The sequence below is a fragment of the Gossypium arboreum genome, chromosome 11 (genome assembly GCF_025698485.1).
Source record: "Gossypium arboreum isolate Shixiya-1 chromosome 11, ASM2569848v2, whole genome shotgun sequence".
NCBI lineage: Eukaryota > Viridiplantae > Streptophyta > Magnoliopsida > Malvales > Malvaceae > Gossypium > Gossypium arboreum.
This window is the reverse complement of record NC_069080.1, coordinates 116614213-116639557: the sequence shown is the minus strand read 5'-3', so window position 1 is coordinate 116639557 and position 25345 is coordinate 116614213. Positions and strand designations below refer to the sequence as shown.

Sequence of the window (25345 nt, the reverse complement as noted above, 5' to 3'; positions counted from 1 at the left end):
AAGCCATCTGAGCGAGTGTTGGAGGTCTATTAGAGCTTGACTTAGATGTGGGTCTTCTGAGCATCGTGCTAAGGACTGTCCATTGAGGACTAATCAAATGCAAGCTCTGACTATGGAGACTGCACACCCGCCAAAGGTAGGTCTGCCCCACCTAGGGGCCGAGGTCAGGCTAGGGCTAGTGACGGCATGGGCCGAGGACAAAGAGCACCGGGCAGAGGTGCCGGGTTGATTGAGGCGAGGCAGCCTGCACTGGTTTATGCTGCTCATCGCCGAGAGGATGGAGATGCTCTAGACATCATCACGGGTACGTTATTAATTTTTAATGTATCTTACTATGCATTGATAGATTTAGGCTCTACACACTCTTACGTAGTTAGTGCGGTGTCTGAGACCTTGGGGTTATCGTTTGAGAGCACTTATAGTGAGATAACAGCGGTGATTCTGTTGAGGCAATTTGTTGGGGTTAACAAACTGTTTAGAGACGTACCATTAGAAGTCTAAGAGACTGTATTTCTAGCTGATTTAATGGAGGTTCCATTTGGTGCGTTCGATCTGATTTTAGGTATAGACTAGCTGGTTAAGCATCGAGTAAGTCTGGATTGCTCTAAAAAGAAGATTGCTTTGAGAATCAAAGAGGATATCGAGGTAATCGTGATTAGGGAACGACGAGATTATCTGACTAATGTGATATCTGCATTAGTGGTAGAAAAGTTAGTAAGGAAGGGGTACGAGGCGTACTTGGCGTATATCAGTGTTGCTGATTCTGAGAACTCTTCGGTTAAGGATATCCGAACGGTGAGGGACTTTCCAGATGTCTTTCCAGAGGAACTGCCAGGATTACCTCCAAATCGTAAGGTAGAATTCGGGATTGAGTTGTTTTTGGGCACAGCTCCGGTGTCTATCGCCCCTTACCGAATGGCACCAAAGGAGCTGACAAAACTTAAGGCTTAGATTCAGGAACTGTTGAATCATGGGTTTATTCATCCCAGTGTGTCTCCATAGGGAGCACTGGTTCTGTTTGTGAAAAAGAATGACGGTACGATGAGGATGTGTATCGACTACCATCAGTTGAACAAGTTGATGATTAAGAATAAAAACCCACGTCCGAGGATAGATGACTTATTTGATCAGTTTAGAGGGGTTTCAGTGTTTTCTAAAATTGATCTGTAGTTAGGTTATCATCAATTGAGGGTAAATGAGGCCGATGTGCATAAGACATCTTTTAGGACTCGTTATGGGCATTACGAGTTCCTGGTTATGCCCTTTGGGTTAACTAATGCACCAGCGGCATTTATGGACTTAACGAACCGTGTATTCCAGTCTTACTTGGATCAGTTTGTGGTGGTGTTCATCGAAAACATTTTGGTGTATTTTAAGTCTGAGGGCTAGCACGACGAGCATTTAAGAGTGATTCTGCGGATCCTCCGTGAGAAATAGTTGTATGTAAAGTTCAGCAAGTGTGAGTTCTGGCTTCGTGAAGTGACATTTTTGGGGCATGTGGTTTCTGCTAAGGGGATTCGAATGGATCCTCGTAAGATTAAAGCTGTGATGGGATGGAAACAGCTGAAGAATGTGTAAAAAATTAGTAGTTTTTTAGAGCTAGTAGGATATTATCGTCGATTCGTAGAGGGGTTTTCTTTGATTGCTGCTCTGATGACTAAGTTACTACGAAAGGGAGTCCCTTTCGTGTGGACTGATGCACACCAGGAGAGCTTTGAGAAACTCAAGACCGTATTAATTTAGACACCTGTACTGATTCATCCTAAACCCGGTAAGGACTTCGTAGTATATAGTGATGCATCCCATGTGGGTCTGGGTTGCGTTGTAGGACGGTAAGGTGGTTGTATATACGTCTCGATAGCTTAAGATTCAGGAGGAAAATTATATGACGCACGATTTGGAACTGGCAGCAGTGGTCTTTGCTCTTAAGATCTGGAGGCATTATCTGTACGATAAGAAGTGTACCATCTGCACTGATCACAAGAACCTCAAGTATCTCCTCACCCAGAAGGAGTTAAACCTTGGGCAGCGTTGATGGGTAGAACTGCTTAAGGATTATGATTGCATTATTGAGTATTATCCTGGTAAGGCCAATATGGTGGTCGATGCATTAAGTCATAGGGCTGTGATCGATCTGAGAGATGTTCGCTCGACTGAGTCTCTTTGACGATGGAAGTTTGTTGGCAAAACTTCAAGTTAAACTGACCTGGGTTGATCAGATTAGGGATAAGTAAATGGGGGTAAGTCTTTGGAGTTGCGCTTTCATCAGGTAGAGGACGGTGCTACGGCCAATTTTGGGATTAACAGTGATGGGGTATTGTGTTTCCGCGGTCAGATCTATGTACCGAATGATGAAGATTTGAGACTATCGATTTTGAGGGAGGCGCATAGTAGCCCTTATGCTATGTATCTCGATGGGAACAAAATCTATCGAGATCTCCGAGAGTTGTACTGGTGGCCAGGATTGAAACGTGAGGTTACTGACTTTGTTGCTCGCTGTTTGACTTGTCAACAGGTTAAGGCTGAACATTAGTTACCTTCGGGTTTGCTACAGCTGGTTAAGATACCGATGTGGAAATAGGAGCGAGTAACGATGGACTTCATTAGTGGGTTGTCCCTAACACCCACTAAGAAGGATTCTGTTTGGGTCATCGTGAACCGATTTACCCAGACCGCACATTTCATTCCTGTTAGGACAGACTTCTCCTTACAGAAGTTGGCCAAGCTTTACATTTCTGAGGTAGTAAGGCTGCATGGGGTATCTGTTTCGATCATTTCTGATAGGGATCCTCGTTTTACGTCTCGATTTTGAGGAAAACTTCATGAGGCTCTGGGTTCGAGAATCCTCAGACGGATGGTTAGTCAGAGAGGGTGATTTAGATACTAAAGGACATGTTGAGGGGTTGTATTATCGACTTCCAAGACAGTTGGGAGGAGTACTTGCCTTTAGCAAAGTTAAACACAATAACAACTACCGATCTAGTATCTGAGATGGCACCTTATGAGGCCTTTGTATGGTTGTAACTTGTCGCACTCCTTATCTTTGGTCGAGTTGGGTAAGAGACGAGTTCTAGGTATAGAGTTGGTATCAGAAACTGAGGATAAAGACCACTTGATTCGAGATCGTCTGAAAGCGGCTTCTGATAGACAGAAATCCTATGCTGATCTGAAGAGGAAGGACATAGAGTATTCTGTGGGGGACATGGTTTTCCTTAGGGTCTTTCCATGGAAGAAGGTTCTGAGGTTCAGTCGCAAGGGTAAGCTGAGCCATCGGTTTATTGGGCCGTACCGAATTGTGAAGCCAGTAGGACCAGTCGCCTATCAGTTGGAGCTACCTCCAGAGTTAGATCATATTCATGATGTGTTTCATTTCTCGATGTTGAGACGCTACCGCTCTAATCCCACACACATTATGCTTGTGGAGAAGATTGAGGTTAGACCAGATCTAACTTTCTAGGAGGAGCTAGTTCAGATCCTAGATCGCGACGTTAAAGTTCTACGTAGGAAATCTATTCCTTTAGTAAATGTGTTGTGGCGAAATCATAGCACTGAGGAGGCTACTTTGGAGTCGGAGGATTCGATGCGCCAGCAATATCCTCACCTTTTGTAATTAGGTAAATTTCGAGGACGAAATTTTCTTTTAGGAGGGTAGAGTTGTAATGCCCTGAAATTTATGTTTTTGATCCTGCTTGAATATGACACAAAAATCTGTATCTGCTTCAGTGGTTGTGGGTTTTGGGTGTGTATGAGAGGTCCCAAGTTCAAGCCTTAGGTTTGGAAAATTTTGGTATTTTGTTGAATAAAGCCTTACTCTTGTTCAGTGGGCTTAAGTTTAAATGCTAGTAGGACTATATCAGAATGGGCCTGCTGGTCTGGTGGTTAAGGTGTGTGTTGGAGTGAGGGAGGTATGGAGTTCAAATACCTGCACGCGCAAATGATTTATTTTGTTGCTTGTGCCATGTGAGAGTTTGAGATGGACTATAATGCTGATAGTGAAGACGTTTGTGGAGAAAATTAAGGGATTGGGATAAGGAAGTTATCAAGATTTTAGTCTTTTCCATTTACCGATATTTCTCTGTAATTTTTTCCCTTATCCATATTCTTTTCTTTTCTTTTTCTTTCCCAGTCAAAAATCCCTTGTTGCTGCCGTTTTTACTCCTTTTTAGTATTGGTTTTTGGGTGTTTTCCTTTATCAGTACTCATCTCTGCGGTTGGTGCGAATTTGGTAAGTGTAAGGATACTTTTGGGTCTCATTATTGATTATGGGGTTGTTAAGAGACTGTTCTTTTGTTTAGAAGACAACCAAAGTGCTGTGGGTTGCTAAAACGGTGTTCTAATCAACGAGGAACTGCCGTTGTTCGTTAAAGGTAAGGTTATCGGTAACTTTCTGGAATTGTCCGTCTTTAGTAACTCAGTTTAAATGACTAACGAAGTGGCGTAATGTCTAATATTAGGTTCTGGAGTGCTCGTGGTTGTATTAGCTTCTAAACGATACTAGGTGTGTACTACGATTGCACAGAAATCGAATTTCGGTGAAAGTCAAAACTGAAACTGTTGACGCTACACAGGCGTGTGGACTGCCTGTGTAGAGGCCGTGTGGCGATACATGGCCGTGTGATCGACGAGTCAGGCTATGCGTGTGCTACACGGGTATGATAGATACGAGCGTGTGAGGCTGGCTAGGCCGTGTGCGAGGGACGGGCTAGACCAATTGGGCCGTATGGGCCACACGGATATGTGGGCCTATATAGGTGAACTACACAGACGTATGGGAATCTGGGCCAGGTCGTGTGATCCACACGGTCAAGGCCAATTTGGGCCGTGATGGGCCACACAGGCGTGGGGGCCCACACGGACAGGTTACATGTATGAGCCCATCTTTCTGAAATGTACTGTAAGGTTGCACGGGTCGCCCAAGTCGACTGTGACCTATCCTAGGGTCGGTAAGGTTTACTTAGAGCCCTATTTCTAAGATGTGATGTTGTGATTTATGTGTTAGCATGTTATACCTAGCACGAATATCTGATCTGTTCTGGAATAAATGTATGATCTATTTTTTCTACATTATAGCATGCCATTTTTGTATGATGCATTGTATCGGGCTGGGTTTGATGAAGTGAAGGAAGTACTGAAGTGCTTCATAAGCTCGCTATCTGGCAGCTAAGCTGCATACTTATAATATGTGCTGCGTTGCAGTACCTTATGGTGTGTAGGGATAGATGGGTCGATTTTGTTCCCATATATAGTGTGCAGGGATAGGTGGGTCGATTTTATCCCAACATGGTGTGTCGGGTTGGACGGAGTTGGTGTGTAGGGTTGGAGGGCGTGTTTATGTACTCTGATTTGATATGCATGAGACGAGCTGAGGCCTTAAGACTGTATGTGATTCTATTTCTGATAAGGCCAAAGGCCCCACCAATTCTGTATGGCTTAGGCCCGAATTATGACTGTATTATGTTATCTATTTGTATGTATGCTATACTGTGGGGATGTACACACTGAGTTACGAAAACTCACCCCTTTATTTATTTGTCATTCGGTAATCCCAGTGATGGGTGGATCGGTCTGATGGTGGACTCGACGGTGACCACGTCTGCATACATTTTGGTTATGACTTTTTATGTTGGTTTATTCATTATTTCATTTGGGGTTTAATGTGACTTTGGATTTGGATTTTCGGCTTTTAATTTGGGTTCTGAACTGTGGAAAAGGACTATAAATTACAATATCAATATTATGGTTTTCTTAAAATAAATTAAGACTTTTCGTAAATAAAAATGGGTTCTTTAAATAATAATCAACAAATAGTTCAAAAGCTTCCACAATAAAGAAACGTTTTCAAACAATACGACTTTTTCACGTTTTCTGTCTAAGTAAAAGATAATAAATGAAATGGTTTATGAATCGAAATGGTTTGGTTAAAAACACTCTCATGTGACATCGTCAAATTCGGCCATAACGTCTAGGCTGAGTTTAGGGTGTTACATTCTCAGTCCAATAATGTAGTAGACTGTCCATCTTTTAGCACCTCTTTTACTAGGTTAAATTATCAACCTCATGACCCAAATTGCGTGGTATTGCTATCCACATGAATTAATTTATGCATGTCTATGTTTCATTCACATTAATTACATCTTTAATGGTCCTCCAGCATAGTGAAAAATCACATATTAATAAATGAACATGAAATAATATAAAATATGTACAAAAATCATATAATGAAGCACAATTTCACATAGTTTATAAATTCATGCCCAATATTACTAATTAAGTAAAATTCATTTATTTTAATAACAATTACTCAAGATTAACTATTTATTAACTAAAAAGGTGGTAAAAATATATAGAGAAACCTTATAAAATTTCGAGTTTACACAACCCTAAAACTTAAACCATTGCTTGTCCCGAGTAATGTTCATGCACAACACAACTTCTGTTAAGGCAATTTTACAAAATAATAAAGTAGAATCAATCTTCAGACATAATCATGTATCAAAAAAATCATGCTCAAAAATACTTTTTATTGATAAGTAGCTCGAATGTAAATATTATTTCCAAACTTTATACTAAGCACATCATAATGTCAATATGAATCATAGTTTGCATATATTTTCAAAGTGATACATAACATTCATTAATCATTATGCTTTGTTTATCAATTAAACATAGCAATAGTAAGGTTTAATTAGTGGTCTTCATAAGTTGAGCTTAGTAATTCCTCTCCACTAATGTAGTCGGTATAAGCATCCAATCAATAGGTTTAAGGGGCTCTTCTACCCATTCGAGGAACTCAACACTTGCATGTTCGTTTTTGTCTACAGGGCCCTCAAAGGGTATCAGTCCTACATTGATGGTAGAAAGAAAAACAAAAGGGGCTCTACTTCTGGTGTGGTGCTAAATACCATGTGGGTCACAAGGGTATCAAAAGTCAATTATAACAGATGCTTTTGGATTCACTTGGTGAGGAAGAGCTGAAAGAATTACAGAAGTGTCCTGACAAGCTGGAAGATTCAGTAGAGGAGGTTGACCAACAACAGACACTAGTGTTGTCTCTTCATACTATTAAGGGATCTCATGGGCTTCATACTATACGATTCAAGGCGAGTATAGGTACCGTTAAAGCCATTTTTCTAGTGAAATCGAAAAGCACTTATAATTTCCTATATGCTAAGTTGCTCACTAAGTTGGCCTTGCTAGTGGGCCTACAATAACAATCGAGGGTGACCCGTGGCTGATGGTTGCCAACTGTTCACTCGGGGGTTTTCAAAAATGTGGAATAGGATGATCAATGGGCTTATTTTGCTACTAATTTCATGGTTCTTCGACTAAAAGGGTGTGATGCGGTGTTGAGAATCCAATGGCTTCTTTCACTTGGGTCGATTACCTAGAACTTTGATTTGATGGTGATGTATTTTTCCTTCAGGGGAATTCCATGCACTATTTAAGGTAGTTTAACTGGGACTATTGAAGTGATGAATGAGGGACATGCTACCAAGTGTCTCTTGATGGTCCATGGAGAAGTGGATCCCTACACTTTATTTATGATTAGTGATGACCAGCTACAATTGTCAACTGCTACATTAGGGGATACTTCTAAGGAACTACAATTACTCTTAAAGGAATTTGAACATATTTTTCAATAGGTGGTTTGCCTACCCCCACTACAGCTTCAAGACCACCGATTCCTCTAATAGATGAAAGGGCTATTGTCATGATTAGGACCTACAGGTATCCTATGGTTCAAAAGCCTGAGCTAAAAAGGTTAATCAAGGAGATGCTTCAAGCGAGTATCATCAGGATAGTAGTAGTCCTTTTGCCTCTCTAGTGGTGATGGTCAAGAAAAAAGATGGGGGATGAAGACTTTGTGTGAATTATAGACAACTCAACCGGTTGACTGTGGAGGCAGTTTTCCAATACCAATCATTGAGGAGCTCTTTGACAAGTTAGGCCAAGCTAGGATATTCTCCAAGCTTGATTTGCGAGCAGGACACCATCAAATCAGAATGTTTGAATTTTACATTCCCAAAACAGCCTTTCAAACTCATGAAGGATACTACGAGTTCTTTGTGATCCCTTTTAGCCTCACCAATGCTCCATCAACATTTCAAAATTTGATGAATTCCATTTTTAAACACTTGTTCTGGAATACTATTTTAGTTTTTCTAAATGATATTTTGATCTTTTCGACCAATTTGGGGGATCATTTGACACATATTTGTGAAGCCTTCTTGATCATGAGACACCATAGACTCTTTTTTTGGAGAAACAAGTGTTGCTTTGGAATAGAAGAAGTATAGTATTTAAGGTATGTCATTTCTAGAAGGACTGTTTCCATGGATGAATCCAAAGTGGTATGTGTTGCAAATTCGCCTTTGCCTACCACTGTGAAGGAATTTAGAGGGTTCTTGGGACTTTTAGGATACTATAGGCAATTTATTAAGGATTATAGTATCCTGGCAAGGCCCTTAATTAATTTGCTCAAAAAGAATGCTTAGAATTGGACGAAATAGGCTACTCGAGCTTTTCAGCAGTTGAAAGTATTCTTATATACTACCCTGTACTTATTCTTTCCAACTTTCAGGGAGAGTTTTGTATTGATACGTATGCTTCCAGTTTTAGGGTAGGTTGTTCTTTAGCAGTTGGGCAAACCAGTGGCCTATTTTAGCAAAAGGTTGGGCATAAGACATCAAGCTTTATCAGTCTACGAAAAAAGAAATAATGGTTGTTTTTTTAGCAGTTAAGAAATGGCATTATTACTTGATAGGGAGACATTTTAAAATTCGTATGAACCATTAAAGCTTAAAATTATTGACTGGCTTTAACTATAAGGTAGTATATCGAAAGAGGTCTGGGAACTTAGGTGCTAATGCTTTGTCCAGTTAGCCTGTTTTGTGTGATGAGAAATTGTTCTAGCTTCCCTGCTGTGTCGTTAGCTCTCAGCTGCTCTCCCGCTAGAAAAATCTTATCAGTTGGATCTTAAACTATAGAAGTTATGTGATAAGGTCCAACAGTAGAACAACTCCAACCTAAAGTTTTGTTGGGATGACATATTCCTTTGAAGGAAAGGCAGGATCGTGGTTGGGAATGTAGGCAGTTTGAAATAGGAACTCTTCAAGTTATTCCATAACAATGTTCTCGGTGGCCATTATGGGGTTCATGCTACTGTTAAGAGAATCAATGTCAGTTGTATTGAAAAAGACTCACTAAGGACATCAAACAAGCGATACGTGAATGTACCTCTGTCAAAGAAATAAGACCAAAATCGTCACTCTTCTAAGTCTGTTATAGCCATCACTGATTCCCAAATGAGCTTGGTCTTCCATTGCTATGGATTTTATTGAAGGGCTGCCTAGTTCCAAAGGTAAAAATGTGATTCTGGTTGTCATGGACCACCTTATGAAGTACGCGTATTTCATGGCTTTATCCCATCCTTACTTTGCTCTCATTGTTGTTCAAGTGTTTCTGGATAACGTGTACAAGTTACATGGCATGCTTGATTCTATTATTTCTGATAGGGACAAGATTTTTGTTAGCTACATTTAGCAGGACTTGTTCATGAAAGTAGGTACACAACTCCACCTTTCCATAACTTACCATTTGGAAACCGACAGAAAAATGAAAGTGCTCAACAGGTGTTTGGAAGGTTACCTATGTTACATGACTGGTGAAAAACCATATGATTCGGTCAACTGGTTGCCTTTAGCTGAGTGGTGGTATAACTCTACTTTCCACTTAGCTATTTAGTGTGCTCCATATGTGGCCTTATATGGCCAATTTCTTCCTCTTCACACGCCATACTTAGCTGAGGTGTCTCTCGTAGCCACTATGGATAGGAGTTTGCAGTGTTAGAAGGCTGCCAGGCAACTACTAAAATTTTATCTCAGAAAGGCTCAGGATAGAATGTAACAACAAGTTGATAAGCATCGCACAAACCATATTTTTTACGAAGGAGACTGGATTTACGGCTTTAGCTATAAAAATAGCATTTGGTCCGAAAGGTGTTGAATAAAAAGTTGGCTCCCAAAATTTTCAAACCTTATAGGGTGGTCAGTAGGATTGGGAATGTGACATATAGACTCCAACTACCGCAAAGCTCGAGGGCCTATCCTACATTTCATGTTTTATAACTTAAGAAACATGTTAGTATTACTCTAGTGCAACCTACTCTTCCAATGATGGACGACCAAGGATCTTGGGCCAATGAACCTATTCGTATCATCGATAGGTGAACGGTGAAACATGGAAATATGGCTGTAACAGAAGTTTTGGTTGAATGGGCAAACTCTTTCCCCAAGGATGCTACTTGGAAACCTTTGGAGAAGCTAAAGATGGTCTATCCTCATTTTGATCCTTAAGGACAAGGATCCTCTCGTGGGGGAAGTAATTGTTATAGACTTATGAACTAGTTTGGGCTGGGACTAGTTGGGCTGAGGCAGTGGGCCAAAGGGAATTAGTCAAACGGTGCGCAACATCAAGTTAATAAAATGGTACGTGTTGTGCATGCCAATCTTATCGTACAGTTTGTTGTTATTATTTTCCCTATATTTTCGTACGTAAGGAATGGAAATGTTTAGGAAGAGAATACAGTAGTAAAAATCATTCACTCTCTCTGTTTGTTCTCTTCTTCTCCGTTCCTATTCTTTTTCAGTCTTCTAGATTTCTAGTTTGGTTTCTATCATAGTCACCACCATTTCCCTCTTCTCTATTTCATCTTCCCACTGTCACCACCAACCCACCACCCTAAAAAATCAGAAATCAACCCACAACCGACTCCCCCTTCCTTCTTCTCTTTTTAATCTTCCCATTGTCACCTCATTCGAAAATCAGAAGCCTAGTCTTCTTGCTGTTCGACGATATTCTTCAATCAAAAACCAAAAACTGATCATATTTTTTCGAGGTGTTTCAAGCAAACCTGCCACTCTCGTAAGAATTCCTATTTCCCATTTTGCTTGATTGATTTGTGTGTAATTTATGATATTTTTGTGTAATTTCTTAGCAATCGGACTGGATCCTTAATTTTTTTTCTTATTCATTTTTTTAGTTTTAAATTAATAGTTTATTCTTGAATTTAATCGTATTTCTAGTAGTTTTAGCAATTACATTTTTAAAATTTTTCTTATGCAACCAATGTGTTTTTTTAAGTGTCTAGATCTTAGAATTTTAAATCTGTAGTTGATGATTTGATTATTTGGAGTTTTTATGATTTGGTTTTTAATTCTATGAAATTAGATGTATCTAATTTTTGCTGAAAATGAAATCATCAATGATCTAGTTTCTAATTTCTATGAATACCTTATTTTTAACTATTTTTCTTTAAAACTGACCTTTTTCACTTTTCTAATATATTGATACCAATCTGTCTACTCTTGTTATTCATTTTATTATTATTATTATTATTATTTTTTTACTTTTACTTAAGCCAAAAAACATAATATTATGATTTTATGGTCATGAAGAATAAACATTGTTGCCCCATTGTGAACCACAGCCACAACCACAGCCACAATATCTTCGAGCCTTTTTGAACCAAAGCATCTCCAGTAGAGGTTCCAATGGCTAAAGCAACAACTAAGATGCTGACCCTTTGAGTTAAATTCGTTCACTCAATATAATTCTATTTTATCTCATTGTCACCATTATGTTTTATTAATGATTATCATGATCATTGTCAACAAATGACTGCGATAAATTGCTGGTTTGAGAACGAGCAACCCGTGGCCATGTTATATATTTATCAATCCACCCAATGTCAATAAGAGAGTATCGTTAACTCTTTAATTAAGCTATGAATTACATTGTTGCTAGTAAAGCCATGCCATACACAAGTCATGTACCAAACATTCCGGCTATGGACTTGATCATTTGTAGAGCACAAGTCTCCACTTTTATTAAAACACATAAGTTACATATGCATGGTCAGTGAATAACTCGGGATTTAGTTAAATCACACCATGAATGTCACAAGTGAATTAATTCCTAAATAGATTCATAATTAATTCATCTTTGGTTCAGCCTAATGTATCATTCTTCCTATAAATGTATCTATGCCTCTACTTGTGGAGTCAACTGCTCTGATAGCCAAGACTAGTCATCTCTTCAATTGAAATTGTAGATGACATAATAATCTTTATAAGTATTTGAATCAAATGCTCATTTTGATTTTTTTACGAGATTACAGACTCATTTAGATTATTTATTGAAGTAAGTTGCCTTTCTCGCAATGTAAACGTTCTTACGATCCACTTATCATTAGTTTGAACTTAGACAATCAAGGATCTAATATTTGCTTGTCAAAACTTTGTTGTGCACACGTTAGTAAAATAAATAAATATTAATGTAAAATATATTTAAATCACAAGATCGAACAAGAACAATATAAATAAACATAAATTTATATAATCAGTAAAGAACAAAAAATAAAGACTGGATTGAAATATTATACTCGTAGGTAGGTAGGAAAAACATATTGGAAGTTGAGGCCTGTTTTCACAGTTTCCTTAAGATAGATTCGGCCATTGCTTTGGCGATCGAGAAACATTAGTCGATTGTCTCTTAGGATACAACAACAAGAAGAGCACAACAGTAGCACGGCTGCAGTGATCAATGAACTGTTGTCTTGCCTTCGTCTATCACCGAAAACAGTTTGAAAAATATGCAGGGAAAAGATATCTCGAAATGTTTTTTGAAAAATCCTATGTATCTTTTTTCATGCAGAATATTTGATTTTAAATAAATTCAATTGGAGAACTTTTGGAAATCTTTGACTAATGGAGGCAAAACGTGTCCGTCAATTAAGGAGTCATTTAAGCCTAAATTAACGTTTATATTAAATGAGCTGTTAACTATTTTTAATTCCAAATAGATAAGTGCTGCTAAGGAAAAAAAAAGATTATGTATTGAGCTAAAATATCTGCAGGCCTAGAAGGCTCAACCAGTTCATACATTTCGCATCACTCACATAGTGCGATCGCCCCTAACCCCATCGAGTTTGGATTTGCAACCCCATGTGCGCGAGGGAGGGTATTAGTTTTGTCAGTCACTAACCACCAAGTTGGTTCACATATATAAACATATTCCATACTTGATATCTGACCAATGTGGGACTTAGCTTTCCATTTTCCTCAACATAATTCACAAGTGGCTTACTTTGAGCATCAATTTCTCATTCATCACTCAACCATTTTGAGTATATGGTATACCGTTGTAAAGGTTGTATGGAGTAGAATATAAAACCATAGTTTTATGATTCAAATCTCCATCTCTACTAATCAATAATATGCCTCAAAGCTTCCAAAAAATCCATTTTTCCAACAAATTTTCCTATAAATTCAGAATATGAAAGATTAAAATACAAAAGACAAAATAGTGAAATGTGAAATTTATTTATTCATCGTTCAAATATATAAAAAAAAATATGTGTTTACTACAGTATAGGCACATTTCCCAACACCCTGGTTAGCACTTTGGTGATATCTAATGGGTTGTAACTACCTATGTATCTGAGTTTATTTACTAGAAGTTATTGAGCTAATTGGTATATAGAAATTGAGGAAGAAAAATAAAATGATATGATATTTATAGAGAGAGAGATAGTTGAATGTAGAATGAATACTAGAAATGGTATTGTATTGATTACTTCATATGAATAATAGTGAATTGAAATGATAAATGTTTATATCACAATATGATATTTATATGATAAGCTCATCTTGTTGAATTGTGTTACCATTTTTAGGCCTATTTGTCAAGTTAAATTACTTATTGTACTTATGTGTAAAGTGAGCTAAGTTGTTATTTTATGCTTATGAACTTATTAAGTATTTCAAAATGCTTATCTGTTGTTGTTCCCTTTTCTATAGTTTTCATTGGGCAAAACGTGTCAATCTGGTCACCTTGAAGCTCACACTATCCAACTATCATTTCGACAGACTTTTACTCGTTTTAAGCTCGATTTCGTGGCATGTACATAGGAGCTTATACATGTATTATATATATGTATTACTTGTGAATGATGGTTTGGTTTACACCTTGGTTAATGTTTGATTTTAGAAAGCTAAAGTTTATATATGCAATAGTGTATGTTATGGTAACTTGTGTTTGATATTTAAAAGGGTAAAATGAGTATGAAAGGAGGTAGTATATATGATGGTAAGAAATGAAAATTGCATTGATGATTATATTGAATTTGTAACACCTAGTTATTTCTATTGACTTGAAATTTAAGGAAAATTAGGATTAAAATTGAATGGATCAGCAAGTTCTCAAACTCTACTAGGAAATTTAGAAATTTTAGTGGTTGAATTGTGATTAGTTGGATTCCAATTTCAGTTTAGCTATATTGGAACTGGTTGATTCCATAGTGGGAGACAACATAATTAAGAACGAATGGTTGAAATGGTTGGTGAGGACCGTGCATAAGGAATATATATAGGTATGAGACAAAATTTTATCAATTCTGTTTACAGATCTTTTCATATCCATAACATCATATTTTTTACTCATTCTAAAAAAGAATGGGATGCAACTGAAGAAAGCTCTGCATGTTGCAGCAATTACATGAATTGAAGTCTAGTGGTAGAGAAATTGAGAAACTACTATCAAGATAATGAGGCTCTGGCATTAGGACCAACTAAGCTGTCAAGGATAAAAGAAGCAATGTGAGTTTTTCTACCTCATGTCCAAGATGTCAGATGATTGTCATGTGACTTGAATGTATCATGTTGATGATGTACTAAGGTTACTTAAGTAGGCTATGTATGAGCTTCTTCCTGTTGTGTGTTGATTGTATGATATGTTTGAATATTGTATGTGTGATGAGGAGGGAAATTATTGACGGGATAGATGAAAATAGGACTTGGAAATGATAATTTCAGTTAAATATTAACATATGGTGTTGTTGAGTGCAAATCATGAAGTGTGAAGCTCCGAACCTTAAAGAAGGGCCATTGCAGTATTCGAGCATCAATATTAGGAATGATGTAATTTAAGAATGGGTAGAGCAATAAAAAAAATAGAAATTCCGTTAAGATTCTGCCAATCGGGTTTATTGGGAGCAAACCTGATGTGTGAAGCTCCGAGCCTTGTGGGGGGACACTTCAGTGTTCGAGCATCAAGGTAAATGTGAAAAAGGGATGATATCAACTAGTTTTTCGGGGTGGCATTGTAACAACAATATTTAGGTTCCATAAAATAATACCGTGACGGTGGTTAGTAGGCTCTACAGGGCAATATCAAGACGGTGGTAAGGTTATTCGGGGCAACACCTTAAAGAGGTTTTAAGGTGTAAGACCATAGCTCAACTAATAGAAACCAATAGAGTCTGCCAAGACACTAAACATGGATAGTCTGTTGTTGGGACACTAAACACGGGTTAGCCTGCCAGGACCATAGGCACCGGAATGTCTGCTAGGACGTAAAACATTGGGCTATGCATGGGAAATCCACAAACCAGTATTTCAAAGAGAGATCAAGGTTTGAGGTAGAGTTTGTGAAGTGACTAGTCCAATAAGTCACAAGAATGGATGAACGTGGTGTGTCTGAAGGACACAAACCAACGAGATAACAAGACTACAAAATGAGTCTGTCAGAGGCTCAACCTAGTTAGGGTGAGAAGAGAAAGAAGCTCATTGGATAAGGAGATATACGTGATGTGCAACAAAATGAGCCTGCCAGAGTGGGGCTAAAGAAGCCGCGACTATGGTACTAATTTGTGGTCATTAGTTCTCTAAAAAAATGAGAGTGTTATGTTTTGATAGAGATTGCTAATTATGGTAATCAATTGGACAGACGGTAAACACCACCATTCAGAAGTGATGAATATGAACATCAGAGGGTGGAATAATTAGGGATGAAGTAGGGGTGAGTCCTAAGAGAGGACTCGATTAAGACTGGTCGGAAGTCTAGGCCCATCAATAAATGGCTCAGGGTGTGTATAAAGCCCAGGTCTCGTCAACTAAGTTCGTGAATTCTCTTAAAAAATTCAGGAAGTTCATTCTGAGCCAACAAAATTAATTACTTAAGATTCGTGCAGTCTTATACGCATTTTATGAACAAAACTTACTAAGTTATTTCGAACTTATAAAGTTGATAGCTTGATAAAGACTTAGAATTAAAGATGAGGGACTAAGCTAAATTCGGCCAGAGCAAAAAGTTATGAGTGGTAGTTGTGTAATGAGTATAGAAGGGCACCCCTAGATGCCACGTCTCCTGGTTTATGCTATCTATGTCTTGTATTAGAAATTTAATTTAAATTTGTAATTGTTATTGGAAATTCAATTTGTAAGTATTTATCTCTTGCCCAACACGAGTTTAAAAACATTTCATAGCTAAAATTTAAGGGTTTACATGTGCAATGTAATCAGAATCAAATTGCTACTAAGTGAATTGGGTCATTATATCATCTAGTACTCAGACCTGGTGAATGGGTCGGGTTTAAGGTGTTACAGAATTGATTAAGCAAATTTGATATGTTTTATTGTTCAGATGAAGACATTTTGGATAGATTGAATTGAAATGGTGTTGTAAGGTCTTTGGTATATAATATGGTATGATCTTGTGCAAGTAAAGGTGTACAATTATGCTCCAAATATGAAATTGGTTAAGTTGACATGGAATAGGTGCCAAATGACCTAAAATTTACCAAAAACAGAGTTTACGAGACAATAAACTATTTTTTTCGTAACATTGACTAATAATATATAACGTGCCAATGTTGAGAGGTTGTATGTTGCAACGTGACAAACTGTTTGGTGACGTCATGACATGAAGAATGTGTGATCTGCTAAAATTCGTTGTGGCAAATTAGAATCTTTTCGACACTTAACGAGCTTGTTTTCTTGCACTTTTATATGATTTTATTATGTTTTCAGTTTTTATTAGTTTATTATTAATTATAATAAAATAAGCATTTTTACGTAATTTTTAGCCATGTGATGACCTAACGGGCTAATACGGGCCTAAGAATTAATTAACAAGAATGAATTAACAAGTTAATCGAGTGTGTATGACACTATTTTTGGATTTAGAACGCGACGGACGACGACAACATCGCGAGACTAGCATGTGGTCATTGTTTGTATAGGTACATTTCAAGCTTAGTCTTCAACTCAACAAATATTCACAACAAAACAATTGGTTTAACAAGGTTAAGTGTTCCTTTTTGCATTTACTGTTACATTAAATATTGTTTGAATTTTTAGTTTACCTAATTGAAAATTTTCGTAAAATGTCTTCTATGAAAACTAGAAAAACCATTGAACAAGAAGCAATGATGAGCGTAAATCCCCCTAATTTCCCGAACCCAAACTTTAACTTTTTTTTTCTAGAACTACTAGGGAAGATGTTCATATAATAGAGGGGTTTCAAACCATCAATACTCTTATGTAAAAAAAATTTGGGCATTGGTCTGATACCATAGGTAGGAGTGTTTTGGTGCATCGTTGAAATAGCCTACTGTAACCCCTATAGTGCATGAGTTTTATACATCCTTTTGAAACTAAGAGTCTAGGAGATTATATAATGCCATTTGGGAAATAGTAATAATTAGGGGTAAAGAGGTACGAGTCACCTTGAGAGAAATATGTGAATTTTACAATACACCATACTATGAATATGATTTTCTTAATAAGATAGATCTAACTTATTTTAAAGACATGGATATGGATAACATTGTAAACTATTTAACTGATTGTAGGGGTGAATGGAAGTACAGACCAGGTGCCGATGTTCCAATTTCTTTTAATCAAGCTATTATGTTACCTATTGCAAAAATGTGGATGCAATTTCTATGCACTCAGATTACATCTGCTCTTAATGTATCTAACGCCAATACCGTCTGAGCTATTTTGTTGTATGGTATTCTGCATAATAAATAGATATCTGCCGAGCGATGGATCTATCACAACATGAAGCGATGTATAAGTGGCTAAAAGGTCAGAGTCTTCTTCCCCTACCTAGTGACGACGCCATGCAAAAAGGTTGGAGTTTTAATGGCTACGAACGAGATATTCATGAGGCCAACAAAGAGCTTGATCAAAGATTCAATGTATACACAACGCATCAAGCTTGAAGAAAAACAAATTAAGGATTGGAGCCAACGTCGGAAAGAAAAGATAGATGTCTCGGCATTACGAAAAAGGATAACATTATCAATATCATGGAAAGGGCTAGAGGGAATAAATATATCGGATTTGGAGTGGGTCATATGGTGGATGCAAGAAATGGGCCCAGTGGGATAAGAGTTTGCACAACAAAATGATATGCCAATTGCAAATTTGTCCCCAAATAAATATGGCCCGATGCAATTCCATCAACCATCCAAGGAGCACAGAAGCGATAAAGAAGGAAGGAGTGACGATGAAGAGGAAGATGAAGAGGAGGATATGGAGCATGATTCTTGAGAGGAGGAGGATAACGATTATGAGATGACATTCCAATGTTATGATCTTTGCAAAAAAGAGCTAGTCATCCACAGCCCAACTCGACATGCACATTCGTCGAGTGGGGGCTCCTCTCGATACCACATTTTAGGTAAGGGAAAAGCTCCGATGGAGGGGTGACAACTACCATAATTTAATGATTGAAATTTTATTTTTAAATTTTTAGAATGTATAAACAAATTAAATTGGATGATTTTAATTTTTGCTTTAGATTAGGAGTAGGTTAACATTAGTATATATATATATGTGTGTTTTGTTTTTAAAATTTTCTATGCAGGAATCCTACACGAGGAAAGCATAGCATTTACAAGTGTTAAAGAAACTATGAAGGAGAATCCCACCATAAGGCAATAGTAACATCATGATCAATCGAATAACTTCTTTTTCTATATATTTGAAGGTTGCACATTAGAGATAATGTGCTATTTTAAGTGTGTAGGGGGTAACATAGGAAATTTATACTTTTATTTATTTTTCTTTTATTTTCCGTATCTAAAGTGTGCTTGAGCTTGTACAAATAAAAAGTGATTGTTTAGGATAATGCATATAGGTTTATTTTATTTAATGTAAATTTGGCATCATAGTAAAAGATTTTAAATTATCGGTTATTAGACTAATTAGTTCTTTATATTAGATTGTAAATAGACATTAAGTATTAAGTATACCAAATGATAGAGAAAATATTGGAAAACAAGATACTAATATGAATAATAGAAGACTAGAGTTTTGATTAATTAGTAGATTAAATTCATGAATATTGAGATACCTAAGGATGACCTAAGGCATTGTTTTGTATAAATTGAAATCCAAAAGGCCAACTCTATGCATCGACCTTTAGTACCTATGTTTGAGGCAGAAATCACTTCTTAAAGAACCTTCGCACAAAACTCGAAGCCGAAATATATATTGTACTTATTATTTTTCTTTGGTCCTTGAACTGCAATAATATTAGACTTCGGACTATACGTATTGAGGGATAGGTAGAGACATAACAGTGGTTTTGTAAAAATAGAGTGAAATATGAAGAAACAAAGTGATGTAGTGATTATAGATTAAGCTAAAAAGGTATGAATAAAGAAAAAATTTTAAAAAAGTCAAAACAAGTAGAAAAAGAACAAAATCATTAGAAAAGCATTATGAGTGAGAAAGCATTGAAAAATCCAATGGGACCCAAAAATAAGGTCACAAAAATAGGAACACCCGTTCATTAGTGCACAAAAACTCGTAAGCTGACCATAGTTACTGTTATTACATTGTAACTTCTTATATAGAGAAATAAGAAAGGTACGAGATGGAGAGATAAGGTAATGAGTAGGAAAGAGACATTAAAGGGGGTGAATAGGGAACAATATGATGTGCCAAACTAATTTCTTGCTTAAACCCGTTTCAATGCTACATTTTTTTAAATCTATACCAATCTGAAGCCTCAGAATGTTACAAGCCAAAAAGTCTGTGACCTAAGTAAATCTATTTCTGAGTGGATGTTGTATTAACTGATTATAATAATAGTTGTTTGTATTTTACTAGTATAATAAGAAGCCCTATGTAATTTCTTGATGGACTAATATATTTGATGATCATTTTGTTTATATCTTTTGTAATATACTAAACTTAAGTGTTTGAGATTGATAGTGGTAAGTCATTTACATATTATGCTAGAATTATGTGTATTTACGATTACTACTATTTGGTTCACTCCTAAACTAACCCCTGTATCATACATGTTCAAAGGTCGTCATTTGTTTTATGTTTTTATTTTTTGTTTTCTTACTTGAGGACAAACAATGACTTAAGTGTGGAGGAGTTTGATCTACCACAATTTGTTGTAGCAGATTAAACTATTTTCTATACTTAATGAGTTCGTAGGAAAGAGATTTAGTTATGTTTTTGTGTAGCTTTCATTCTTTCTCTTTAAATAATAAAATGATAAATTTCAATTATTTATATGACCTTGTGGGCCAAGAGAGGCCTAAAGGTAGACTAATATCTCCAGTGAGTGTGCAACACATTATTTGGAGGCACGAAGTTAGCAAGCTTCCTGCAATGTTGCAACACAGGAAAAGAAGTATCAAAAGAGTAGACTATCTTCAATGTCATGACACAACTTTGAAGACACGCCCAAGCTAGTAGACTACCAACGGTGTCGCAACATAGGCCAGAGGGTGTTGTGACATTGACGTGATGAGGCTAATTAACAAGACAAGGGTATTTTCGTTTGCACAATAAATTTTAACGAAGATTAATCAGCTAAATTAGGTTAAGGAATGATAACCAACCCTAGGCCTATAAATAGGATTGCTCTACATAGTCTATGAACAATTTTTTTTTACATACTTTTGAGTATCCATCTTTTACTTATTTTTATATTTTAGGTTTATTTTAGTTATAATCATCGTTTAGTTGTTATTTTGTTCTTCGCGAAAGATTGTAGATCCACCAAACTATTTGATGGATTACCATTCATGCCATTATCAATATATTAAGATTTTTACTATCTCTTTCTTTATTTATTCTTTATGTTTATATTTTCAATCAAATTAATGATGTTGTTAAATCCATGAGGGACTAATCTAGTAACAGGAGATTAAAAAGTGGCTGTGGGATTAATTAGATTTTTTGTAGGCTTTTTTAATAGATTAGCTGGTTGAGATAGGAAGAATTTAAAACCCTAGGCTTGATGACCTTAAAAAGTCACATAGGTAGGAATGAACCCAAAATTAGTATTGCTTATCCATGAAAACCTTACCCCAAACCGGTTTGAATTGTGAGGTCGAGAGATAAGTAGTTCTTGTCGACTCATTAGGTTAGTGGAAGGCTGAGAGGCCTTGCTAGGTTAATGAGTAGTTGATTGGATAGAACCCAAAGTAGGAGTTAATTATGAACACTAAAGCGAGTTAGTCTTCTATTGTTTTGATCTGGTTAATTCTATAATATGTTTTTTTTTTTATTATTCTTATGTTCTTTCATTAGTTTAATAAAATAGTTTCTTTCACTACCTTAGGATTAACTGTAGAATAGTTTAATTAAAATACAAGTTAGGCCCTTTAACTTAGAAATTAGAATTAGTTTAGTCCCGCCTCTCTTAGGTATGATTCTCAAATTACTTCCATACTTCGTTGTAGAACTATATTACAACCTGACCCGTATACTTGTAGAAACCACTTAACGCTTATATATGGTTACAATATTAATGTCTAAACTTTGGAACAATAGCAGAAAGCCTAATTAAAAACCATGCGCGAAACTTTTGAATGTTGTTCAAAATTGAAAACACGTAGTTTAACGAAAAGTCCAAACCCACCCATACCACAGTTTGTATAATCGCCTTACTAAACTTATGAAAATTTTAATTAACCGACCAACACTAAAACTTTCTGAGATCTCCGATGTGCCGAATCCTGAGCTTAACCACACGAATTACCGGAAAGGAGGAAACTAAAGGGGAGTGAGCTACAGGAGATTAATGTGAGTCTTAAAACTAAGCAGTTAGATCATGCTATAATAGAAAACTATAAATGTAAACAGAGTAATAGAATCACTCAAAAATTTGGAACCTCTACTGAATAAACCTACTCGTAATATCAACATCCGTAACAAATATGCAAACTGAAAACACACAGAACTCCAAAAATTTATAACATGTATAATACCTTACCAAAATAACTTAACCACTTATTTACTAATAATCTAACATTCATATTCAAATATAAACATAATGAATCATGCTCGGATGAGTAGCAATAAACATTAAAACCCACCTAACCAACCAAACACCACTTTATTCACCTTGCACACCACTTTAGGGCTATAGTTGGTCCATCCACCCTGCACACCACATAAGACCATAATAGGCCCATCCACCCTACACACCACAAATGTAGAACTAAGCCACTTGAATAGAATATGCAACTGAGCTGACATATGTATAATGTAATGCGGTAAACCGTTGTACAGAAATATTGCAATTAAACTACCAAATCAGTCTCCCTTTTCTTCATAACAAAAATCCCAAATTTTTATGCAAATGCAGAAATGCACACAATTTGCTAACAGGCTCAAAAAAACAGAGATACATATTCAGTCGAAGAATTTCAGAATTAATAACACTTGTATACATTTAATAAGTAACGATAACAAGAAAATATCTCAAGCTCATTCTTCATATCACATCAATACGTTTTTCGATCAACTAAACTTAACCCTTATAAGAACTCATACATACATGAATCCAAGTCGTGGCGGTGTCCCAAACACAGTTACAAAGGCTTAAACGAGGGTTGCATTACAAAGGAACTAAAGTAAGTCAATTTTTCAACACAGAACAAAATCTGCAAAACAAAGCCACACGGACGTGTGCCCAGGCTGTGTGGAGGAGTCCAAACCTTGTGAGGAGTTTACACGACCGTGTGAAAGAGTGACATACCTGTGTGACAGAGCACATGGCTGCGTGGCTGAGTTACACGCTCGTTTGACAGAGTTACATGGCCGTATGGCCAGCCCGTGCAACCTACTGTGCAACTGTACATAATTAAGCACAATTTGGGAAGCAGAGTAGACATGGCCGTGTGGCTAATTCACACGCTCGTGTGGCTAAGAAACACGATCGTGTGTCTAAGGCACACGTCTTTGTGAAAAATGATAAAATCCCCAAACAGAGGTTACGCGGTCGTGTGGGCAGCCTATGTGCACACCCCAGGCCGTGTGGCTACCCAAGTGGTCATGAAACCACATCAAATTTGACTGATATTCATGAATTGCGACAACAATATGATCCCTAACCACTAGTAATTTAGAAACATACTTGATTGATGTTCTTTTTAGCACCAACGATCGATCGACATATCTCAAATCAACCAATCTGAAACACTCGAATTACAAAAGTACTTAACCTATAAGAAAATAGGCACTTAACAAAGCAAAGAACACTTATGGCCAACAACCAACAATTGTAACAGCCCTTTTTTTTAGCTAAATCGGAACAGTGGTTTCGAAACCATAAATCTGAAGTCGTAAAATTATTTTAATATTATTTTTGGTATTTACAGCATGTTATTTGATATATATGAAAATTTCATGATTTCATTTTACCGATTGGTTAGCTAATTTGATAAAAAGAACTTAATCACGTAAAATGAAAAATTGGCATTCTATTATTTAAAGTAATTATTTACTATGGTTTCTTAATTTTAAAGTCCCTAAATTGAAATTAGGCCACTATAAATGTGAGTGGACGATATTAAGCTTATAATATATGGTTTTCAAATTATTTCATTAAGGTTATTTTGGTAAATGATTAATAAATGTTAAATAAATAAAACATAAGTAAAAATAACATGCATGTTCATCTTGTTTGGCCGAAACTCAAAGAAAAAGAAAGCCATTGATGTTGTTTTAGGTTCGACACTTTGAAGATTTGATTTAGGTATGTTCTTTGTTCAGTTTTTGATAATTTTTAAGTTTTTGAGATTGTTGTTTCGTATTCTAGCAAACCCATGCTTTAATTTTTGGATTTGATGATGAATTTTTGATTTTCCATTGTTGATAATTTGATGTTTTTGTTGTTTGATGATGAAAAATAAATATTTGTTATTAGATTATCATAGTTTATTAAGTGATTTTTGATAAAAATGCTTATTAAGGACTAAACTGTGAAATTTGTAAATTGAGGGGTCAAAATGTGAAATAAATGAAATTAATGGGCTGCTAGGGACCTAAGGAAAATTCGGCCTAACATGAACATGTTGAAATTTTGAGTATTTTGTATTGTTTTGAAATAGGGACTAAATTGTAAAAATTTGAAATGTTAGGAGTTAAATTAAAAAATGCCCATTTATGTTTTTTTGAGTGAAATTAAATGAATATGTTAATAAATAAGTTAAATTTGTATTGATTTAGATCTAGGAAAGAAGAAATCAGATTTGGATCGAGAAAAGTCGAAAATTGTTGAATAGTCGTTCCAATCCGTTCGTCTCCGTACGAGGTAAGCTCATAAGTAATTAAAGGTTCTTAAATTTCAAATATATATATTATATGCAGCTGAATTAAATTTTATGTATTGACATATATATTGCCGAATTGATTTGAGTATTGGTTGACTAGTTTCGAGCATGAATTCATTTAATTACGAAGTCAAAAGCCCCGTTCGAACCTTAGGAAATGTATAGGATACTGATGTCATGACATAAGGATTTCTGACGTGTGATTTCATGTAGAACCATGTCTGGGACATTGGCATCGAAGTCAGAAAACATGCAAGACCATGTCTGGGACATTGGCATCGTATATGATTCGTATAAGACCCTGTCTGGGACAGTGGCATCGAAATGTGTAACATGTAAGACCATATCCAGGATATAGCATTTTACAAGCCTTATATGATTTCCGTGTATTCTTAACAATTCCGAAGGGTTAATTAGGCATTGACAAAATGAGACCAAAGATGAAATTGGGCTAATTGGTTCAGGTATGTGAGAAGTATATATTCATGAAAGATTAAGGTAAGTGTAGTACTTAGTGTGGTAATATGCAATTATATAAGTAAGGTTATTTGATATGTGTATGAGATTGATTAAATTTGGCCTATTTGAATTGAACTATCAATATTCTTGTAATAATTTAATTACTTATGGTTTATTAAGCTTTCAAAGCTTACTTTGTGTGTTCTTACGTTGTTTTATAGATTTTGAAAGCTAGTTTCGAGCTCGAGGATCGTCAAGGATCATCATCACACTATCGACCAATATTCGGTGCTTTTGAAAATTTGTAAATATGATATATGGCATGTACAGGCTAGTTTCGATAAGGTTCATTTTGGTTTGTTATAAATAGCCATGTGATATGGCTTGAATGTGATGTTTAATATGATATAATATTGGTTATGTTATAAACTATTTTGGGAAGTATGTTTG

The 25345-nt window shown here is 36.2% G+C and overlaps 1 protein-coding gene across 1 annotated transcript; it reads left to right on the top strand.

Annotated features, from left to right (window-relative positions):
• Positions 1–112: 112 nt before the first annotated feature.
• On the top strand, positions 113–2812 carry LOC128283945 (uncharacterized). Its single transcript, XM_053021359.1, has 5 exons — positions 113–224; positions 347–483; positions 616–855; positions 2270–2515; positions 2672–2812. Exons 1-5 carry the CDS (start codon positions 113–115, stop codon positions 2810–2812), a joined length of 876 nt encoding a protein of 291 aa, XP_052877319.1.
• The last annotated feature ends 22533 nt before the right edge of the window (positions 2813–25345 follow it).